General features: G+C 35.0%; 1 protein-coding gene across 2 annotated transcripts in view; it reads left to right on the plus strand.

Moving 5' to 3' along the window:
- The first annotated feature begins 3,087 nt into the window (after positions 1-3,087).
- Positions 3,088-23,847, plus strand: part of LOC126971934 (ADAMTS-like protein 4) — a 48,416-nt gene continuing 27,656 nt past the window's right edge. Inside the window, exons 1-2 of one of the 2 annotated variants that reach the window (XM_050818448.1) lie at positions 3,088-3,168; positions 16,544-16,669. In XM_050818448.1, coding sequence (XP_050674405.1) covers positions 16,628-16,669 — 42 coding nt within the window. In that variant the 5' untranslated portion in view covers positions 3,088-3,168; positions 16,544-16,627. Of the gene's footprint in view, positions 3,169-16,478; positions 16,670-23,847 lie in introns of both variants that reach the window. The other variant, XM_050818449.1, reaches the window with a different exon arrangement.

Genomic DNA, 23,847 nt, shown 5'->3' on the forward strand with positions numbered 1-23,847 from the left:
CACCTCTGTGAACAGAAAGAAACATTAGAACTCAATATCATTGATAAATTAACACCTACGAAAGTAATATGACACAGTATTATCTTAATTACTATACAAAAAGTACTCTGGAACGTGGAAACCACAGTGAAGGTACAGTAAGTCATAGACAGGCATGAGTTAAGAGATTTATTAATATGTAGAAAAGAAAATTGATTGGCTTAGTCGTTATTTTGTGGAACTCCATAATTATTCAAATGTTGTGAGTTTTCTTGTAGCCATTCTGCCTTGAAGCAGCATTAATGTGTTTCGGTCTGAAGGGCGCCATAGCTAGTAGGCAAATGAGACTTTTTTATTTTTATTTTATTTTATTGGGAACAACAAACAATTATACATGACATCTTACTTAATAATTACAATTCTTATAATATAAATACATGTATAACCAACTACGTTATCCACAGATTACTTATTTGTATTGGAGAAAAAAATTCACTTAAACACCAAGACCAAAGTCTTTAAAATACATAATATATCTAGATATACATAATGAAAATGGTCATTGTTTGAGGCTCAATCACGCCTAAACCTGAAACATTAAACTACCACCATTCGATGCGAAATTTATCCAAGATGGTTTATGGCTACTTATTCTACGAATTCGGGTGGGAACGGCTAGAATATGTAATATATATATATATTTTATTTAAAATCTTATGTCTCAAGGTGACGAACGTAATTGTAGTGCCGCTCAGAATGTTTGGGTTTTTCAAGAATCCTGAGCGGCACTGCATTGTAATGGACAGGGCGTATCAATTACCATCAGCTGAACGTCCTGCTCGTCTCGTCCCTTATACCACCTTTTTTTATAACCGGTAGAGACCACAAGAGCGTTATCGACCTTATGAAACTTCAAATAAACGAAGGTTCCTATGAATTAGAAAATCTAAAACACATCGATGTGTAGCGAGGAATGAACTACCGGCACTTTGCGTCATCGGCATTTGTGGTAGGAAGTCATGTAACCTACAATTAGGTATCTATACAAACTTGCAAATCATTTTTGATACATGAATAGCAACAGTTCCGATATTATCAAATGGTTACTTTGCCTCATATGAAAAAAATATGAGCTCATTAATTTCGTGAGACACAATATGAGCTTTGTAACAATACATAACAATAAGTAATAACATAAACTAATTTGGAACAATTTGTTACATCTTACGTACAAATATTGACTAATTCCAGCCATTACTTTTGTCAATAATTACCGATTTTATTGCCTTATATGGTTATTAACACATAAATTTAAGAGCCGTGGCCATAAATACTTCAGTAATTAATGTAAATAGCTTGGCTGTATTTTAGTCCAATTTATTTGCTGTCTATGGCCATATTGAGACGTTGTAAATAATGAAACAGTAATATATATTCATAATAAGATTATCCAAGTGCTTGTTAAATGTGAAAAAGCAATCAATCGATATTGCAATATTTGTAGTTTATAATATTACTTATATTAAACTGACTAAATAGTTGCTTAATTTATAAAATTAAGGATTTAACTCTAACTATAGCGTACATAAATTACTAAGTTTATTATTAAATATTTAGATAAACCTGAATAAAAAATCCACACACCGGTCTATAATTAAATAGGTACCTAGTTATTAACAACATATATGTTTTTATTTGGCGCCGGCATAACAAGTCTCAATCCTTAAATATTCATCAGAATATTAATCTAATTAATAGCGTCAATGATTTTTCAACTTTATTTAAAACAAAATACATATTCAAATATTCTTAGTTGAGATGTAGAATGGTTCAATTGTCACAACTTATGCCGACACATTCTTGCTTATTTATAATATACCAGGGGTCACCCAGAGGTCACAAATGGACCATAAATCATAATTTCTAAGTTTGTACCTACTTTATTACTGTTTATTTATCAAATACTATACCTCTATAATGTATGTGTGTGACATTAAAGCAATAGTATGTGTTATATTTATTTAAATTAATTTAATGTATTTATTATTTAAGGTATTTAATATAAGAAAAATAGCTTTTTGCACTTCTTCTCAATATGAACTTTACCTGTGTTGAGCTTTGCTATAGCATCTGGAACTATTAAAAGTAACAGGCCATACACCTAGACAAAGAAAAATATGGAATGTTGCTAACGGGGATCGAACCAGCTACCTATTCCTCGATAAGTAGACACAAACCAATCGATGAACCAACTCGTTTTGACATGAAGTAATTCTGTAAATTGATGTGTATTTTTATATTTTATCGCAATCGAAACAAATATAGGTCAAGATTATTGTGCTAGTTTCTGTACAACGGAAAGCATATAATACATTATTTATGGTGTCATAAAACCACCACTAGTGGTACACTACAAGACACCACACAGAAAAATACGGCATTATTACACATCTACTCTCATCTGGGTTGTAACATGAGTTAATGATTCCACGAAGTATAATTTAGAAAACAAATAGATTTTCATAAAAAATACAGACTAATAGTACTCATAAACCTTTAGTTTCCTATAAGAAACAATTACGACAAATACGTTCACAACTCTAAAAGTTATTTTATGCAACGATGAAGAGGTATCGACCTAATTACTAATGGTTGTATACAGTTTTCCTCCAAAGTTAAATGTTTCTCTAGTCGGAGGATTGTTGGATGCATTTACTAATAATGACAGTAATCACGACCATCATGTTCACGAAGTACCCTTACAAAAATACAGTTGATGCATTAATATAGAAAAGGTACAAATATAAACCGTGTTTAACCTCCTGTTTGCTGCCTGCATCAGACCACCGTTTAGTACTCTGTTATTTGTTTAGCACAAAAGACATTAATATAAGGTCTATATTCGAATAAAATTGAGCTGTAAAGCGACTTTAACTCGCCAGGCGGGAAAGGTGCTAAGCATAACAAATCGAACAGTACCTAACCTAGGATAATGAAGATTAAGTGTGCGTACAGACTCGTAATTAGCAGCTGTACACAGATCAACAATCTACAGGAGATTTTCCACATAAATGCGTCTCTCGCACACGCATTCCATTATTTGACAGTGCTGTGCGATCGCGCGCGATAGGGACGCGCCACGCGAATATTCGGTGATTTTCGCGCCATTTCTTACGGATAAGTGATTTGGTGAATAAAAAAATATTTTAAATAAATTCAAAATAATTGTTAAATACGTATTTGTTTATAATTTTACTTAATATTTATTAGTGCAATAAAACTCCTTACAAATTGAAACGTAAATTATTAGACGTTTCTTTATGAATACAGTGACGTTAATAAATCCCATCCCGTCAAGAATTGACGAGCAAATAATTTAATTTCCGTCAAAAGTCTCTTGCCGTCAATAATTACGATAGTTGGACGTGTAAAATGATGTGACCAACGGTTCTGTCAATAACAAGCTGATGTTAATTTGATTGCTGACAAATATCGAAGCTTCGTGCATTCTTCGCCGAGCATTTCGTGAGCATATTTTTAACATCCAAATAAATGGTCAAAGTATTGGTTATAACGTTATATTAAATATTATAGAGTGATTTGTCTTGTTCCTGCTTTCTGTGCGTTTTACTTAAATTATTTGCAACGGAAATTGAAATGTCAGTTTTAGCGCGTTATCTGTATAAATTGTATCATCAAACACAATGGTCCAACAGTAAGATCTTGTAGATGGTAGGTCATTACCGCCGTTCAGTGTTAGTATCATATTTATCTTAAGGTTAATTTAATATCAATTAATTAATTAATCAGCGGTTGATGAACATTTAATATTGCTATGTCAAATATTTTCGACTTATTTTACCATCGCACTTCGTATTTAATTTTTTCTCTGCAGCTTAATACTTAATATTTAATATTCTTTTTTTATTGCATTTTGGTTTAAGCTTGAGGTTTTGTTACCAATGCTCTAAATTCATAAAACAATAATCAAAAAACAAAATCCAAAAAATAATTCGATGCGGGCTGTACCCGCTCTTACAAATTATCTTACTAACACATAATAAATAAAATAAATCTGTTATTTTGCTAGAAACAATGGGTGTAAATAGATTTAAGGTATCAATGTTATCGGCCATTTCTGGCATACAAAATTATTATAAGGTAATGATAATTAATTAAATGATAAGTTAACACATATACTAAAATCAAAAGCTAGCCGTTTGTTCATTTTCAAATATTTTTAAAGAATAATCAACATACGTTGCATTTATGTAGGTAAGCGAGATCAAAAAATTGTATCTAGAATTTTTGTCAGTTCCTCAATTTATTTGCACATTAATCAGAAATGACTTAACCGATTCGAATGCGCTCTGCACTAATGTATTAAGGTAGCCTCTCCGTAAGATTTAATGTGGTTGGTTTCAATCAGTTCACAGTTTAATTAATAATACGCCAAATTTCATGTGGGCCAAGTCATTAGTAACACACACATAGTAGCTCAAACAAATCGCTCACAAAAAGATTCAATTAGCGAACACATCACTGATCATAATACAACTATTGGTAGAAATCTCGTTGCAACGAACGCACGCACATAATTACTGTATATAAATAAATAGGACACAAGATTGACCGTTCCTAGAAGCTGTTAATGGTACTTTGACTAGTTGAGTAACGTTGCTCTGTACGTAACATGAAACTGCTTTAAACGCTTGCCTCGAATTACTTCCTATTTTCTTTGGCAGTATTTAATTAAATCTAAGCGATAGACGCTTTGAAATTACATACAATTTATCGCGTGGAGTTGTTGGTGTTTCAAACATCTCGCCGAGTGCAAGGTTTCTCGGGAATCTGACATTGACAACAGGAAGAGCATTAAGGCTAATGAATTTTATATAGTAAATCTGATGAAGATTGTTTTAACGCGTTTATCTATATACCAGTCTGATATCAATAATTGCTTATGATAAACAGATTCACGAGGAATTGTGGACTATATATTCCTATATGGCACAAAGACTAATGGGCATTTACATTTAATGGGAGTTTTTCTTCTCTGAAGCAGTTACGAGTAAGCATTATTGTGTTTCGGACTGAAGGGTGCCGTAGCTAGTGATATTAATGGGCAATTAAGACTTAACATCTTATAAAGTTATGATTCAAGGTGACGAGTGCAATAATTGTAGTTTCACTCAGAATTTGGGGGTTTTTCAAGAACCCAGAGCGGTGCATTGTAATCCAGGGCGTATCGATTATCATCAGCTGGACGTCCTGCTCGTATCGTCCCTTATAATCATATAAAAAAAAAAAAATGGTATAGACCTCTTGAAAATATATCGTTGGAAAGGTCTTAGTTGGAAATGATTAGAAAAACTAAAGATCGTTCAGTTTGGGTTTCTGAGCGGTCGGGATCAATAGCTATTCAGCCAGGTTCAAACATGGGAAATGTTTGAATTTATACCAGGCATGCATGCACGGGTCGAGCGTGTCACTAGAAGTATTATAATATATGAATTATTAACTGGATTACGAATTGTTCGGAGTGTTATTCTAATTCAAAATGAAATATTTTAGTATATAATATCACTTATTGAAAGTCAAACACTACCACCCAATCGAAAAAGTATGCCTCAGACCTGAGAAGAACGGGCGCAGCAAACCCGGTTAAGTAGAAGTTAGTAGCAATTTATTTTCAATATAATATTTATAAATATTTAATCCAATCGGGGTTCAAGGGACCTCTGGCTCAGTAGGCAGCGTCACTAACCACTTGGCTATAGGGGTCTTCAAATGTATTGTTTATACCGCATTATTACACAAAAAATTAAGGTAAAACTACTTTGTTCACTTTTTGGGATCTTGTTTAAAAAAATATAGTTCGTCAATATAACAAAAGACCTAATGCTACATATCACCCGTATCACGTTGACTATTCTGAATATTCCACAACTGCGCGTTTCGCTAGAAATTTCTTGCCTCGCACAGCCACTTTGTGGAATCTATTACCGGCTGCTGTTTTCCCGAACAGATACGACTTAGGGACCTTCAAGAAATAAGCATACTCCCACCTTAAAGGCCGGCAACGCATCTCTTGACACCTGTTGTTGCGGATGTCCATGGGCGGTTGACTCACCTCTTCCCATCCCGTGAGCCTCTCGGCCGTTTACCTCCTCTTATATATATATATATATAAAATAAAGAATTACGAAATCGACTTAACTGTACTGTTTTATTTTGTAGGCATACCAAATTCATATTTGTTACTCATTTGAAAATTATTTCAAATAAGTAAACCCAATAATAAATCCAATATATAAAATTCTCGTGTCATGGTGTTAAACTTTGAACTCCTCCGAAACGGCTTGACCGATCCTCATGAAATTTTGAGTGCATATTGGGTAGGTCTGAGAATCGGACAACATCTATTTTTCATCCCCCTAAATGTTAAGGGTGGTCCACACGAAATTTTTATTTTTTTGACATTTTTTTTTAATTTGTTTGATTATAAGTCAGCCTTAAAAAATACATACAACTTCACGATCCCATCCATCTACGATCAACAGTTACTTTTGTATCGCGATTTTAGTTTCGGCAATACAACGTTTGCTGGGACAGCTAGTGTTTTATAAATATCTCAAATGTTATCAGAATAACATAACACGATATAACATAATATTATCTTCGTGTCATTGAAGCCTTAAATAGACTTATTCTAATTTAACTTTATGTTCAAATAATTAATGACACAATCCTTATTTTGTCGTTGTCATCGTCACAATGATGCAGTGTTTCAATTAGACAAGTCTCCATCATATAACATAAAAAACGGATGAATTAAGGCTAGATTAGTGTTGTGTTCTAATGTTATGACAAGGATTTTGTGGAATGTTATTAACTCTCATATTAATATTACCACAATTCATAGTAGAGCCGTATGAGTCTATATTCTTATTACTGCTTCTGTACCGAAATTTCGAGTCAATTGTTTTTTTTTATGTTTTCATAAAAAACGTAATTCCCTTATTTTTAAGGGACGAGAAGAGCAGGACGTTCAGCTGATGATAATTGATACGCCCTGATACAATGCAGTGCCGCACAGGATTCTTGAAAAACCAAAAAATTCTGAGCGGCACTACAATTGCGCTCGTCACCTTGAGACATAAGATGTTAAGTCTCATTTGCCCATTAATTTCACTAGCTATGTCGCCCTTCAAGGAGAAACACAGTAATGTTTACACATTAATGCTTCACGGTAGAAATAAGCTCCGTTGTGGTACCCATAATCTAGCCGGCTTCCTGTGCAAAGGAGCCTCTCACTGGTAACTGTGTGACAGTAAATAAAATGTAAATTTAATTTTTATATTTAATCTCAGAAGTGGGAAAGATCATTTAAAAGAAAATTATTAAGATTCAAACGAGCGACATCTCAAGGTTTTAAGTCATTTCCTAATATGAAATTATTTACGAATTGAGGAATGGATATTTTCCAATCGTGCATCACTCGGACCATTGGCGTAGTTGGTAAGAGGTCTGGGAGTAAGAGGCGCAGGTTCGATTCCCGCGTCGTCTCTAGATATTGATACAAATAAAGTTTGTATAATTAATCTCCGAATCGAAATGAAATGAAATTTATTTTTTGCGTGGAATACAGTATACATTATAGATCTTAAATTTATTGTAGTGTCTTATATTCCGCTAATTTAAACTAGCATGCAAAAACTTTACTGAAAATTAAAAAAATCCGTAACACTATTTTTTTTTTCAATTAACCATTGAAACAGGAGTCCAGTAAATCGTTTCTGTAGTAAGTTTCTTATTTCTAGAGGTAGATGATTAAATAATTTTATACACATTGTGTAGCTTCTATTTAGGTATAATGTTGTTCTGGGACAGTCGCCAAGAAACAGTCTATCCGGTAATCACTATCCGAAGGAGATCACTTAGAAATTATAAATTGTTTAGGCGAGTATTACTTTTGTATAAATGTACTGTTAATTATTAATAACGTTATTGTTACTCCCTTTGGTAAATAAATATATTCTATTCTATTAAATATAAATTTATATATTATAAATTATATCTACGTAGGTATGTATGTATATAGCAATATATATATCAATAGGGGCTACTTATCAGAACATTACAGCAGTACCAAAATGTACGTAATTTATAGAACGCACGTGACTGAAATAAATCTATAGCTTGGCCATAATATGATTTACTATTTGACCCTAATTCAAAATATCACACTCAATTAACTATCAGTTCAGAGTTACAAAAGGGGTAAATTATATAAATGTCTGTTTTCTCAACGGTTTTAGCGCGCTACATAACCAATGAATTTAGTCGAGAAATCTAGTTTTATGTAACTGCAAAAATACCAAATATTCAAATTGTAAAATGCAAAACCAATAACTTGATCTAAACCGATAATTCTGATGAAAAATATGATAATTTATACATCTAGATAGAGCCTCTTGCTATTAGACAACCGATGAAAACAGTACAGGTTTATTACTTTAGTGTGCGTGACAATTTACGTCTTACACTCGCGATTTGTATGTTACTTTGTGTTAGTGTGCGTGTATTGCTCAAAATAGAGGCTAACTGTCAAGCTTAATTTTTTCGCCGTTTTCTGTAACAGGTTTATCTAGACGTATAAATGATCTAACAAAGAAACATATAAAATTAAATTTGAAAAGTATAACAAGCTTACTGATATGAAAAACAATTTAAAATAATGTTTCGTTTGCTCTGGTAGCCTTTGTCAGATCTGTTTGTTTCTATTGATAATGACATTGACTGATGAATGATATTATGAGGAATAAATTAGCCAACGCTATTTTAAAGTATGATTTAAGATACTGGCCGATTATAAATGGCCGAATGACGGAAAAATGCCACGTGAAGCAAATATTAATACGTACAAATTAATGAGTAGTCGCATACTATCTATCTTAATAATTATATTATAAACATTTCGTTGTTTGTTCGCAGAATAGTTTTATTTCGACCCTTGACTCTTAATATTTTTTAATATATTTTTTTTATTTCTGTATAAATAATTCTACGAGAGAATTTTTTTAAGCACAGTTTGACATTTCTGCTGTGACATTCTTTTATTAAAAGACCAGGCAAAAAAGGAAATAATTATTATAATGAACGAATTTCTAAAAATTTTGTAATTAACAAAGAGATTTTAAATTTTTATATGAAATTATGTTGTATGTATTTTATATTTAAATTATATTTTAATCATAACATCAAAAATTACTTCGTAAAATATGCACCCTGCTGTCGTAATGAAATTATTTCACAGCAGAACTGTCAAACCGTGCGTCAATAAATTCTCTCATAGAAATTATGTATGGACACATCAAAGGAAAAACAAATTTGTTGTTTTTATTTAATTTAGCAGCATTTTCCTATTTATTTACCTTTTAAACCTTCTCTGGACTTCCACAAATAATTCAAGACCAAAATTTGCCAAGTCGGTCCAGCCGTTCTCGAGTTTTAGCGGGACTAACGAACAGCAATTCATTTTTATATATATATAGATATATGCATTTGTTTAGGTGAAGTGAAGTGCACCGGTCACCAGCTACACATACGACGTGTGATCATTAGATATTTTCTAAAACCCGGTTGTAAGTGAGCTGAATACTATTCACTACTTACGTACTTACTACTAACGGGCGGCATTATTTTCGAAATTTGTAAAAGTTCATTCGTTACAATAATTATTTCGTTGTTCCATGTTCTTATAATGAAATAATGTTTCAGCAGAACTGTCAAACTGTGTGTCAAAAATTATCACGTACAAATATTCAAACAGAAATTAAATTTAAAATCAAAAAAAATTTGGGTCACCAATCGAAATAAATTTAATATATCTCTCAAAGTGAATCAACTGCAAATAGTCTGCAAAATTTGATTTCAATCGGTTCAGTAGTTTAGAAGTTCATTCCTTGGTATTTAGGAGTGTAGCTGAACCCAAAAATTGGCTGTATTTAAATTAAAGTGGGTGCACGGATACAATTATCGTGGCTATTAAAAATAATATTGAAACTCAGTCCTTTATAACGTTAATTATATACAACTCTAATCCCTCAAAATAAAAGGTTCAGCTTGTATGTTAAACGTCTTTCTCATTTGAGTTTCAATTATCTCAAATCAAGTATTCATTCACATACATACATGGTTTATGCATCCGTGTATCATAAGTGATTTTTATTTCACTCTTTATATTTATTATCTAATTCATTTTTATAGTTATTTTATGCATTTTTATGTTACCTTCCATCAGGTCGTTGTGGCATTATGGGAAATTATCACGCCAGCTACTACAGGAAATAATATAAGTTATACAAGTTAAAGTTCAAATGTTATTGCTCTAACAATGTTCCGGCGGGTTCCTTTAAGAAATGGCAAGAAGGAGAAGAAGCACAGGAAATTAAGGCAAAGTCAAATAACTTTATTCAAACAGGCTTAAATTAAGCGCTTTTGAATCGTCACCATAAATATTTCTTTTAAATAACTAAACTTACCATATGTTCGTAAAAAGTTCGTAAAAAACTCGTGAGAAAAACATACAAGAAACTCATCGGCCACTCTTTTGAATCAATAGAGTTTTTTACAATGGCATATACATAACAATACTTCAAATATTATATATCACATATACCACACAATGGAGCCCAAAAATGTAAAATAACACGGGAAAATTAAATCTCTCATTAATAATTTGCGATATTAAAAACACAAAATAAAGGCAAAGTAAAAAATACCTTCAAAAATATGTTGAATAATCCTTCTGTAACCAAACCGGTTTTTTAACTATATAAATTGTGAAAATAAGTTATAAGATAGATAATATATAGACGGCTAGATAATATATAGAAGCTAGAGGTCCCGGGTTTGAGGTGCAAACATTTATATCATAAATATCGATTAAATTATTAAAAGTTTCGTGAGTCATCAGGGGTATCAATAGGAGGTGGGACGTTATCGCCAACCCACCACAATCACCCCTGATGAAGGACCTCCGACTGGTCCGAAACTAGTCGGTACCGACACCGACAAAAACGTGAGTAAAGCCGTATTAATAAATAATTTAATGAATATGGATATTTGTTTCCGAGTTATGAATGTTTAAGTAAGTATATTGTATTAAATATATCATTGTCTTGTACCCATACTATATGCTATGCCTAGTTTGGGGCAAGACAATTTGTGTGAGAGTGTGTCAATATTATATTATTATAATATTATAGAAAGAAATATAAGTACTTGTATTGTTTGTGAAAATTACTTCCTAATAATATTTTGTTTATATAAAATTATCCAAATGGTTTGAGTTTTCTCTAGTGTTAATTCCGCCAATATATTTAGTTTTCAAACAATTCGACACGTGTTTTTGAATTTAGAATTTTGGCTTCTCGAGGTAAGATCTTTTAATTGGTTGACGTAAATTGTTGTTTCGTCTAAATAATTTGGCAGTAAATGTATTGTTACACGGCCAATGTATCGATCAACTATTCAGTTCACAATAATAACACATTCAGTATAAACAGCACGCCACACAAGCGGTCTGCTTCAATGAACAGTTGCACACATGTTGGCTGCCCGCCATACATTGCCTTACGAGCTTACTTTAATATTAAGAATGCTGATCAACTGACCGACACTAGCTAATGTTTATGTAATTAGGTGAATTCTCCTTTAAATCTTACGTGGTTAGGTTACCAGTGGGAGGCTCCTTTGCATAGGATGCCAGCTAGATTATAGGTACCACAACGGCCCCTTTTAATGGCGTGAAGCAGTAATGTGTAATTATATGTTATTTTGAGTGTAATTACATATAATCATTATTGTGTTTCGGTCTGAAGGGCGCCGTAGCTAGTGAAATTAAACGAGACTTAACCTCTTAAGTCTCAAGGTGACGAGCACAATTTTTGTGTCACTCAGTATGCTTGGGTTTTTCAAGAATCCTGAGCGGCACTGCATTCTAATGGGCAGGGCGTATCAATTAACCTCAGCTGAATGTCCTGATCGTCTCGTCCCTTATTGTTATAATAAAAGGTGTGACTGGAGAGAGAAAGTGTAATTGTTCTGTTTTTCATCACTTACTAATTAAGGCGAGAATTAAGTTAATTAACTAGTTTATCTGAAGCATCTTTTAAACTTGTTCTTCATTTTTAAATCTTGAGACATTTTATCATATTTTCTAAAAATTAAGGTTTGTTCCGCCTTCAAAAATTCAAACAATCGAATGATGCTTTATGATATAAATTTAATACTAAAGCATTCTTTTAAATATATAAAAAGAAATATCCAAATATCTCGGAAAGTCCTTTAGCGACTTGCACATAAATTTTATGTTGATGGAGTTTTTTTTAGTATCGCAATATAATGTCAAACTCTTGTTTTTATGTTTTTGATTTATGCATAAAACTAAAGCAATAAGTATATTTGGAATGACAAATGCTTAGTAGCAATAATCTTCATCAAGAAGGAAATATTGATTCTAAATTTATGCACCTAATTTAATAATCTTTTTTTAATTTCTGAAATTAAACTGTATAAAACATAACTAAAGTAGACCTGATACGCATTTTACAAAAACAGGTCAAGAAGACTTTCATTATTTTTTATTAATTAAATAAAATTGTGCAAATGTTATTATAAATATATGTTTCATTATTAATTTATGTATCACTTAATTTTTACCCGAGACCTCGTCCGCGTTGAATAATTACTGTGGGCATTTTAATTTTATTTTTTTGAATAATTTTCATATAATAATAAATTAATCACATACAAACTACTTTTTCCTCTGCTGGCAGCGCACTTCTATGATACAGCGGCTATTCCTTGTCATTGTGAACAGTCTCTTTAATAGTATTTCCCTGTGAACTTTACCTCCTATTTCATGCCCATGTAGGTCAAAGTTTCAAAAATTCTCGAACATAATATGATTATAAATTATTTCTTGTCAAGTGCCTAAATATAAAGTTTCAAGGTTTTATCTAAGATAATGACGAATTTCCATACAAACAGCCTTTCCCTATTTGAACCCCTCCATTTTTTTTTGCAGTAAAAGGCATGTCCAGCTCTAGTCTCACTCTGTACTAAATTTTATCAGAAGCTGTTCGGTGGTTTAGGCGTGAAAGCATAACGTTAATATTAGTAGGGACATATGGTTTTTACTAAAATATTATTTTCTCAGTAAGATAAATAAAGTTGCTGAAACCTATAAGGTTGTCATGTTCAAACAACGTACAACTAAAACTCATTATGAACAACGTGTTGCATACTTTTCAAATTAAATTTCACATTTAGTTCAATAGTATACGACCCGACCACCAACCACATTTTCGCTGTAATCTTGAAATATGGATAATTGCACGACTCTATGCAAATCAAAGGGATTGCATTATGACAAATTAATGGTAATATCGCAGAGTCATACGACGTTTAGTGCGGCGCGGTTGTGCAATAGAAAGATATGAATTGGGATTTACTATTCGTTCCAATTCATATATTGAGATCAAAGCGTGAATTATGTCTTGGCAGCTTTGGTCAAAACAAATAGATTTGGCGTAAGTCTCAAACTCTCAATGCACTTAAGTGGATTATTTTGTACCGTAACAGTAGATTAGGTACTAGTTAAACGCAATATTAATTTAAGTCTAGTAGTATCAACATAAGACTGCTTAATCCCGACTTATATTATTATGGATACGTATTTTAGCTTGTTTGTTTGTTACGCTTTAACTATTCAATTGATAATTACTATAAATTTTACAGATACGTACGAAATATCAAAGAGTGAAATATAATATGGTCGGTCCCGTTAACAGATAGAACCTATATCCCGTAGCAGACACATGTCATTTACCTTGTTTATGGGGAAGGGTACGTGACAGGGCGTACGAGTCGTATTAAAAGGTTAAAATAATTATTAAATTAAAATAATTGATACCTAAAAAAATAAAAAATAAACCCTATAATTTTCTAGCCTGCGTCTTTGGAAACGAAAATGATGTTATTTAGAGTAATATTCAATTTAAATTAAATATTCCGAGGTCAATTTATAATTTATAGTTACAACATGTGTTTGAAAGAATATTAATAATTGAAAGAGTAATGAATGTGACTAATAACAGTGTATAGAATGTGCAAGAAGAATTTCAGAAGGGAGTTTTCCGCGTGCAACGCAGAGCAGCTCGAATTGTCGGGGACTCAGTGCTCTGTGAACGGCTGGATCACTTGGCGTTGCGTAGAGACGTCGCTTCATTGTGTGTCTTCTACCGCATTTATCACGGGGAGTGTTCCGAAGAGCTGTTTAACCTGATTCCTGCCGCCGAATTCCACCTTCGCACGACACGCCACAAGTTAGGATATCATCCTCACCATCTGGATGTGTCCTCCACAGTGCGGTTTTCAAGGAGCTTTCTTCCACGTACTACAAAGCTGTGGAATGAGCTCCCTTGTGCGGTGTTTCCGGGACGATACGACATGGGTACCTTCAAAAAAAGCGCGTACACCTTCCTTAAAGGCCGGCAACGCTCTTGTGATTCTTCTGGTGTTGCAAGAGATTGTGGGCGGCGGTGATCACTTAACAACAGGTGACCCGTACGCTCGTTTGTCCTCCTATTCCATAAAAAAAAAGGGAATGGGATGTACGTATCAAGTCTTTTGTCATTGTAATTTATGTCATTGTGACTATGTCAAGGCAAAAAACGAGAAAGTATATTGCGCGTTCATAGACTTGGAAAAGGCGTATGATAGAATGAATAGAAAGGAATTATGGAAGGTGTTATCTATGTATGGACAATTTTCTGATAAGAACTCTGAAATCTCTGTATTCTCGAGCCTGTGTTCGGTTTAATAGTGCATATACGGGCTGGTTTGATATCTCCAAAGGTGTCAGACAAGGTTGTGTAGCCTTGCTTTGGTTGTTCAACCTATTCATGAATAGCTGCGTGAACGATGTGAGAAAAATACAATGTGGGATCAATATTTGAAAGAAGGGTTGTTTCTTAAGTGTTTCTTGTACGCCGATGATCAAGTCATTTTTGCATCATCGGCGAATAAGTTGCAACAAGTGATGGACTGTTTGAACGACAGCTTTAAAGCGAGAGATCTACTTTGCAGTTGATAACCTGCTCAACTTCGATAATTTCATATTAATAAATTAACTTGAGATGTCGCTCTTTCAAATCTAAACAATTTGTTATTTTTAGTGTGGTGTCACTCACTTCTGGAATTGTTTAACATAAATTTGTTGTGTCCTTAAAATTTCGTTTCTAATTTAACGGTAACGAAACGAAAGGAACTGATAGGGAAAAGTCAAGTTGGAAGACCCAAGAGACGGTGGGTCAGTGACATACTGATAGCGAGAAAGGAATGGATTAAAACAAGCCAGAAGAAATGGCTTCTACCCGAATGGGGTCCGTATTAAATGAGTAAAAATCCAATGGTACTAACGTAGTTACATATTAGCAGTATGTTTCAAATATTATTTATAATCTTAAAATGTAAAAAATGTTTTGGACTATAACATATTCAGATATAACTATCAATAAAATTGATTAACAACTTCTGCCCGAGATTTGAAATGTGAAAGCTTTTTGGTACCAGATCCTTTACCACCTTAGATAAGTTCGATTCATTGACAATTAAGTCATCTCAAATTGCCCTAATACTTCGGCATTATGTAGAGATACGGAGCAATTTTGTATGTTATAGCCAATAAGTAGCGTGGAACATTCAGAAGGATGGTTCATGTTAATACCAACCGCCGAGTTTCACTCCATGTCGCACATGTCACGTGGTTCCTTTTTACCTAACCCTCCAAAAACCAGACGTAATTCTAAGTACCATCGACACAATTGATTCATAACCCACTTTGTTGATAATTCTTTTAAAATCATAAAAGCTGTTAGGTTTATATTTCCACGGAAAAGATTGCCTGACAATTGGTGATCTGTCAAAGTAAAATGTTAACAGGTATGTTCAAACGAATTTAAACCTACCTGTTTGTAGGAAAATGACATTCAAGGTGGGTCTCGATTCAATTTTATCGATAGTACATGTTACATAAATGGCTGCTACCCGCGACTGTACCATGTTTGCATCTAGCGTGATAATACGTTTGTAGCCTTTTTGTTGCCCCGATCTCTAGTTAATTTTTCTGCAAAATTTTGAATTCAATAGGTTCAGTAGTTTTTGCATATTGCCCGGACATATACCTAGGCAAACAGACAAAAATTCTTTAAAGTAATTTTGGCTTTCGGTAGTGTTCGTGAAACACACGATTTTGATTTTATTATATGTTTATATATATGTTTATATATATAAATATATCAACAGCAATGTGTTGAAAAGAGAAATGCAACGTGAATAGCAACGTCAAAGTTGAAGATATTTTGATTAGAATAAATGAATATTGAATACCTACCATGAACTGTATTCAATTATTTTATGATTCATAGATATACAACGGTAAGAGACTTTTGACTGTTATCAACTTATTATTAATGCGATACTAATTTAATAGAGAACTTATTAATTATGTATATTGTACTATAAATTATACTTTATTGAAAAAGTTGTGCACATTTTATTTTTAACTGGGTTCAAGATGGTTTCTGCGACCAGTTTGTACGCTGTGTTGATTATTATGGTAAGTACATATCATTCTTTAGTATGTTATTTCGCTTATAAAGTTCAAAACAGGATAAATATTTAATATTTACATATTGCAATGGAAAAAACATGGCTATGGTTAAAGTAATGTCTGTTTACTAACAAGGGTATTTAATGGTGCTTGATAATTTTAGGGTTCCGTTCTCAAAGGGTAACCAATGGAAGCCCTACTATTGTAATTGTTTGTTATGATTCTTCTGTCCGGCTATAAATTCGTCCGACTGTCTATCTGTCATCCCATTAACCGAAATAGCAAGATATTTGACATTTTAAAAGTGTGTATTGCCGCTAATGTAACAACGAAAAAAAAAACTAGTTCTACTTGCACTTGAAAATGTCAGTGAAGATGACAGTGACAATAATCGTGGGTTAACTTGCTAACAGCTATTTGCGCCGACGTTCTAGATCTGGCATTCAAGCCAATTTCTTAAATTTTAACTGAGAAATAATAGACCTTTATTTGGTAGAAATTGAAATAATATACATTCTCCATTATATCATATTATAATAGAATACAAGATCTATTCAAACGAACAGTTAAGCTAAATATTTATAGAATATTTAGCAATTACTAGCCAATAAAAAACAATAAGACCGTGTTTTATAGATCGATTAAAACGCCATTTCGAACAGGCTTTAGATAGGATCTGGCATGTCAGCCTCCTATTAAAATAAAAAATACCTACATCACCCTTTCATTTCCATTCTAGAAAATTATTTAGACAATCATTACTTCGAGGTCAAACTTAATCATGTCACATGAGAGCTGCACGAAATCAGGTCTGGAATACCTCAGGGGAGCCTTATAGGGCTCGCGGTGTATCTCATCTTTATAGCCAATATACCTGCATATGAGATAAGTGGCTAAGGATATGGAGCATAGGTAATGGCAAACCAAAACAAATCTGTACACTTTATTGATAAAAGATGCTGTCCCCCAATCACATTACCAAGATTACAAATTCCACACGATTACGATTACACTGCAAAATACCTCGGCTATTAGCTAGGTGTGTCTTCGATCTAAGTGAGATCGAAGACTGACCTAGCAAAAGCATATGTGGGAGAAATGAAAGACCCCAGATTCAAAATTGAGAAGCATGTACTGTCTGATTAATAAAAGGTCTCAGTTAACCAATGAAAGTACAATGGCAATATATAAAACTATATTGAAACAGTTTGCACATACGGTATTCAGCTTTAGGGAACAGCAAGTGACAAGCAATACTGACATCCTGGAAAGGTTTTAAAGCAAAGTCATAATAGAGATAATAATAATATAATTTAGATCCATGTTTCACTTCGCTAATTGCGTACATAATAAATACATTCTGCAAATTAAGCTCATAACTGATAAACACGAAATCGCTGCCCATAGTCAAAACTACCAGACTAAACTAACCAACCATGTCAACTCCTTGGCTGCTGATTTAGTGGGATCTAGAAGTATTGTGTACACAAGGTTAAGGAGGAACAGTGTTCGAACTCAGAAAAGTGATTTCCAATGAAATAATCGAGAGTATATATACAATTATTTCTCACAGCTACAAAGACACATTAGATAATAATTTCAAAGAAAGGAGCAGCTAAATGTCTAAAGCCAGATGGTTGCGGTGAGCAGGATATGGAAAAAAAAATATTTTTTTAGTAATGAATTAAAAATACTTCTCGATCTCGATCCTATATACTATTTCTTTAAACCGGTTACGCACGTTACGAGTAAACAACGCGTCCGAAGAAAAAACAACACTGTTTGTAATTCGCAAATTAAACTAAATGCCGCGCGCTTGATTCATTGATGAAGACAACTCAAAACAAAACTAAAGACTTATTTATTTCAGATAAGAGTGATTTGGACAGTGTAACGTTAGTAGCTATTAATATATAATTACCTATTTTTAATATTTATGTATTTAATACAATGTAGAAGAGCTGTAATAAAACACTACAGTACAACTATGATGCGCAAACATATATTTACCACAACTTTTTTGTAGGTGCTTTACTGCTCGGCCATGTTTTATAATTTTAGTCAAACGTCTGATTTACCATTAAAATCATTTTCAATTTAATATTACTATAGCTGACCGTAGCCTAAATAGAATAAGCTTATTTTTTACAACTTCAGGCATATTGTCTTTATTACATTTTTTAAAATATTTCTTAAAGGCCGGCAACGCTCCTGTGATTCCTTTGGTGTTGCAAGAGATTGTGGGCGGCGGTGATCACTTAACACCAGGTGACCCATACGCTCGTTTGTCCTCCAATTCCATAAAAAAAATATAAGAAGCGTAATAGATCTATTTTCTATAGGGTCACACTAATAAAATTAATTAGTTTTTAAGTTTAAGAAGAGAACTGATGGTGTTGTATATCAGTTTAGTAATAGACAGTGTCTTATTTAAGAACATTTTATTTCATAAAAATTGGCGACTATTCGATAAAAGTAGTAAGTAATATTCATGGCTACAATATAAGAAGCAGTTCCAGTAAACTCCAAATTATTTGAAGGAAAATTTAGAAAATATCTTAATATATATTATATTTCTTTTGTGAGTCTGTTGTAACTGAACTCCTCCTAAACGGCTGGACCGATTTTTATGAAACTTTTTGTGTGTCTTCAGGTGGATTCGAGAATGGTTTAGTTTCACAATTGAACTACCTCCTAAGCAGCTGGACCTATTTTGATGATTTTTCGATTCTCAATTCCGTCCATATAATATAATTCTCCTGCTCATGTGTATGTTAGTGAACTCCTCCTAACAGTTGGACTGATAATTTAAATTTTAGACGTGTTCAGGTCAACGTCTAGGGTATTTTCAGATTATCTCTCTAAATTTAAAAGTTTTATTAAAATTGCTCTGCAGTAAATAGTATCAGTCGATTGCAGATAACCTAAACGATGAATTTCCTGCCACCAGATTGTGATCGTATTTAATGTAATATTATTGATAGAGTGCAAAAAATACAGGGCCAATTTGTAATGCTGTCTCTACACTCTCTGATCAATTTTGAAAAAAATACATGTCTTTCATGGCACTTTATGGCTCCTAACACTAGTTTATTCCACTTATGCCTGATTTTAATTTCAATTAACAGGAACACATTAAAAAAAATAGGAACTAAAAATAATATGTAAAAGATTAGTTTAGATGAAGTTTTTGCGCTGGAATAGAGCTAATTTCAACCTAAACTTATCAATATATATTATTTAACAAACGCATTGTGAAGGAGAAACATTCAATTAAATTTTTAATATCAAAAATAATCAACAATTTAGTGGCGCGGGCCGGGTAGGAAGCTATATGCTAGTTTTGTAGACTACATTAGAAATGATACGAAATCATTCAATCGAAAAAATTTGATTTCATTAAAAAAAGACTATATTATAATCCGTTAGTGATATTGAGGAGGATTCTTTGGATTAAACATAGACCACCCTGTACTTAATGCGGGTTTGTAAAGTCACGTATAATCCTAATTAATTGGCTATTAGCCAGACATTTTCAATTACCACTTCGTTTGATTTATACACACACACAACTACTATGATTCATTAGCAAGCGCCGGTTCTCTCACATATTTTAATATAAACACATATTATGTTAATTTAGGATAGACATATTTACTAAAATGGGGATCAGCACTTAAAATAAGTCCTATTGAGTGGATTTTGCATTTCAATTATGACATTAACGCAAAATGGAATATAAAATTTCAATTAATTGTTTTATCTTTATTTTATTGGTTTATAGTAATAAGTATTATGAGCTGTTCATAAAATGACCTGCAGTCGTTGATATTTGCATTTCTATGTATAGTTCGTCTAAGCTTATAAAAGCTGCTACAGTTGTTATAATATTCGACTAGACTCGCTAGGTATGATTATAGACATTAATTATTTATTTAATTATTGTTTTTAAGAACAGCCCATAACCAATTACACTTATCAACATAATTATAATAAAATGCATTTTCTTTAAGAGTGCAGATGAAAACCCGTAACAAATCTTCTCTGAATTTGGTACTTTTATGCGTAAACATGGTATCTCTTTGGGAAGACCAATTCTTCAACCACTTGAGATACGTCAGGTAACTGCAAAATATATAATAGCATTCATGGAAAGAATCAATCTTAGCTGTAAGCTAAAGTAAGCAGGGGCTATCACAATAGATAAAATTTGTCGCCTTTGTCTAAAGCCGCTTTACAAACCATAAAAAATTATAATAAAATCGAAAATTATAAAAAAATTTATGATACAATTAAAATGTTAACCTGATACCTGTTGCCCTGTACTTTTCCCGGAGCTTAAAAAGAATAGGGGAGTCCCAGGCCCATGGGTGTCGTAAGAGGCGACTAAGGGCTTTTTAGAAGTGGGAGAGTCTCGCTGCCGTCTTTTGACGTCAGCACAATCGGGCCAGACTCGTCCGGGTTAATTACCACAATTGCACAGAATACCGGCGTGAAGTAGCGGCCTAGTGCCGCTATGTTTCGCATAGGTTAGTGTCGAGGACCGGTGGCCATTCCCCCCCCCCCATCCACCCGAATATGACAGCGGTACTAAAAAAGATTTTACCCCAGGAGGGTACCGGCTCTACCAGAGTTGGGGAATCCCTCTCCGGGCAATCTAGCTCGGGCTGCCCATCGTATTCTGGGGAGGAAGGGAGGAACTAAGGACAAACGAGGCAGTATCACCACGGCACCCCGCTCCACACTCAACGTGGACTTTTGGAATATCGGGGGAATTCACTCCAATTTAAACGCCGTTCACCACCACCTTGAGACGGCGCAGCCGGCCTTGCGTTTCCTTACTGAGACGCAGATATCTCGACCTAGTAATACGTCATATTTAACGTACCCCGGGTACAAAATTGAGCAGAATTTTTTGCCTCATGCCGGGGTATGTGTGTACGTTAGGGAGGATATCTGCTGTCGCCGTCTCGGCAATTTTGAAGGTAGGGACCTGTCCACTCTCTGGCTCCGCGTAGATTTAGAGGACCGCGTCCGCATCTATGCGTGTGTCTACAGGTCCCATAGTGGTAACGCAGAAACCGATCATCTCATGGGCTATGTTCAAGCGGCAATTGACGGCGTACCTGCACAGATCCCCTCCGCTGAAATCGTAGTCTTGGGTGATGTCAACGGGCACAATGCCGAATGGCTTGGATCACGTACCACAGACTACGCAGGGCGATTTGTGCTAATGTGATAATTTTGCATTGGCGTATGGTCTTTCCCAATTGGCTGACTCGCCAACGCGGCTCCCGGATGTGGATAGCCACATGCCGCCCTTATTAGATCTTCTGCTGACTAGACTACACATCCCGATGGTAACCAGGTCTCTATCGACGCCCCTCTCGGAACGTCCGACCATATCTTGGTCAGGAGTGTAGTGCCTATCCGACGCCAACGTCGCAGACCACCAGCGACCCGCCACATTTGTCACTACAAGTCAGCAGATTGGGATAGGATGCGTTCCTTTTTTGCATCCTACCCTTGGAGCAGGGTTTGTTTCCCTTCGGATGATCCTAGTGCCTGCGCCGTTGCAGTAGCCGATGTGATACTACAGGGTATGGATATTTTTATACCATACTCTGTAGTACCCATTGGTGGCAGATCACAGCCCTGGTTCGATGCGTCAGTTAAAGCAGCATCTGACTGCAAAAAACAGGCGTATCGAACTTGGGTTGCGGCGCTGGGCACAAAGGATCCGAACTGCACAGTTCTTAAGAGGAAATACAACCGTGCCTCCAGATTTTTTAAGCGGCCAATCGCCCGTGCAAAGTCAAAACACGTCGTCAAAAAAATCGGCGAGCAGCTTTCCAGTTACCCGACCGGAACACGCAAGTTCTGGTCGTTGTCGAAAGCTGCTCTTGGTAACTTCAGCCAGCCGTCCATGCCGCCGTTACACATGAGGAATGACACACTGGCCCATACGGCAAAGGAGAAAGCCGATCTCTTGTGCACTCTTTTCGCCTCCAACTCGACTCTTGACGACAACGGAAAAACACCGCCGACCATCCCGCGGCGTCAGAGCTCTATGCCTGAAGTACAGTTCAGACAGAAAACTGTAAGGCGAGCTCTGTTTTCGTTGGACGTCAGGAAGTCGAGCGGGCCGGATGGCATTTCTCCAATCGTGCTTAGAACGTGTGCCCCTGAGTTGACTCCGGTGCTAACGCGTTTATTCCGGCACTCTTATTCTAAAGGCGTAGTCCCTGACTCATGGAAGTCTACCCTTGTCCATCCGATCCAAAAAAAAGGAGACAGTTCGGAGCCGGCAAACTACAGGCCTATTGCTATTACCTCCCTGCTCTCCAAAATCATGGAGAGCATAATTAGCCGTCAGCTCTTGGTATACCTAGAGGTTCACCAGTTGATCAACGACCGACAATACGGGTTTCGCCATGGTCGGTCGGCAGGTGATCTTCTGGTATACCTGACACATAGATGGGCTGCGGCTATTGAAAGCAAGGGGGAAGGCCTGGCAGTTAGCCTGGATATAGCGAAGGCCTTTGATCGTGTATGGCACAAGGCGCTCCTCTCCAAACTTCCATCATTTGGGCTTCCCGAGAGCTTGTGCAAGTGGACCTCCAGCTTCCTCACTGGGCGTAGCATACAGGTCGTTGTCGACGGATATTGCTCGAACCCGAAGCCCGTGAATGCTGGAGTGCCCCAAGGCTGTGTGCTATCTCCTACGCTATTTCTTCTGCATATCAATGATATGTTGGACTCCTCCAACATTCATTGCTATGCAGACGACAGCACTGGTGATGCCATATACACGGGTCATGCAGGTCTCTCTCGGGAAATCGTCGACCAGTGCCGGGAGAAACTTGTGTCTTCTATCGAGTCCTCTCTTGAGAAGGGCGAGGAATGGGAAAAATTGAACCTTGTCCAATTTAACCCCCAGAAGACTCAAGTTTGCGCGTTTACCACTAAAAAAACCCCATTTGTCGTATCACCGCTCTTCGACAACACTTCCCTCAAAGCCTCGCCTAGTATCGGAATACTGGCCAATAGTATCTGATTGCCAATTTCGTGGTCATCTGGAAGGCAAAGCAAAATTGGCTTCAAAGAAACTGGGCGTCATTAATAGAGCACGGCAACACTTCAAGCCGGCCCACATAGTAGCGCTCTACAAAGCGCAGGTCCGG

This window comes from Leptidea sinapis, chromosome 25 (genome assembly GCF_905404315.1).
Source record: "Leptidea sinapis chromosome 25, ilLepSina1.1, whole genome shotgun sequence".
In the NCBI taxonomy this organism is placed as follows: Eukaryota; Metazoa; Arthropoda; class Insecta; order Lepidoptera; family Pieridae; genus Leptidea; species Leptidea sinapis.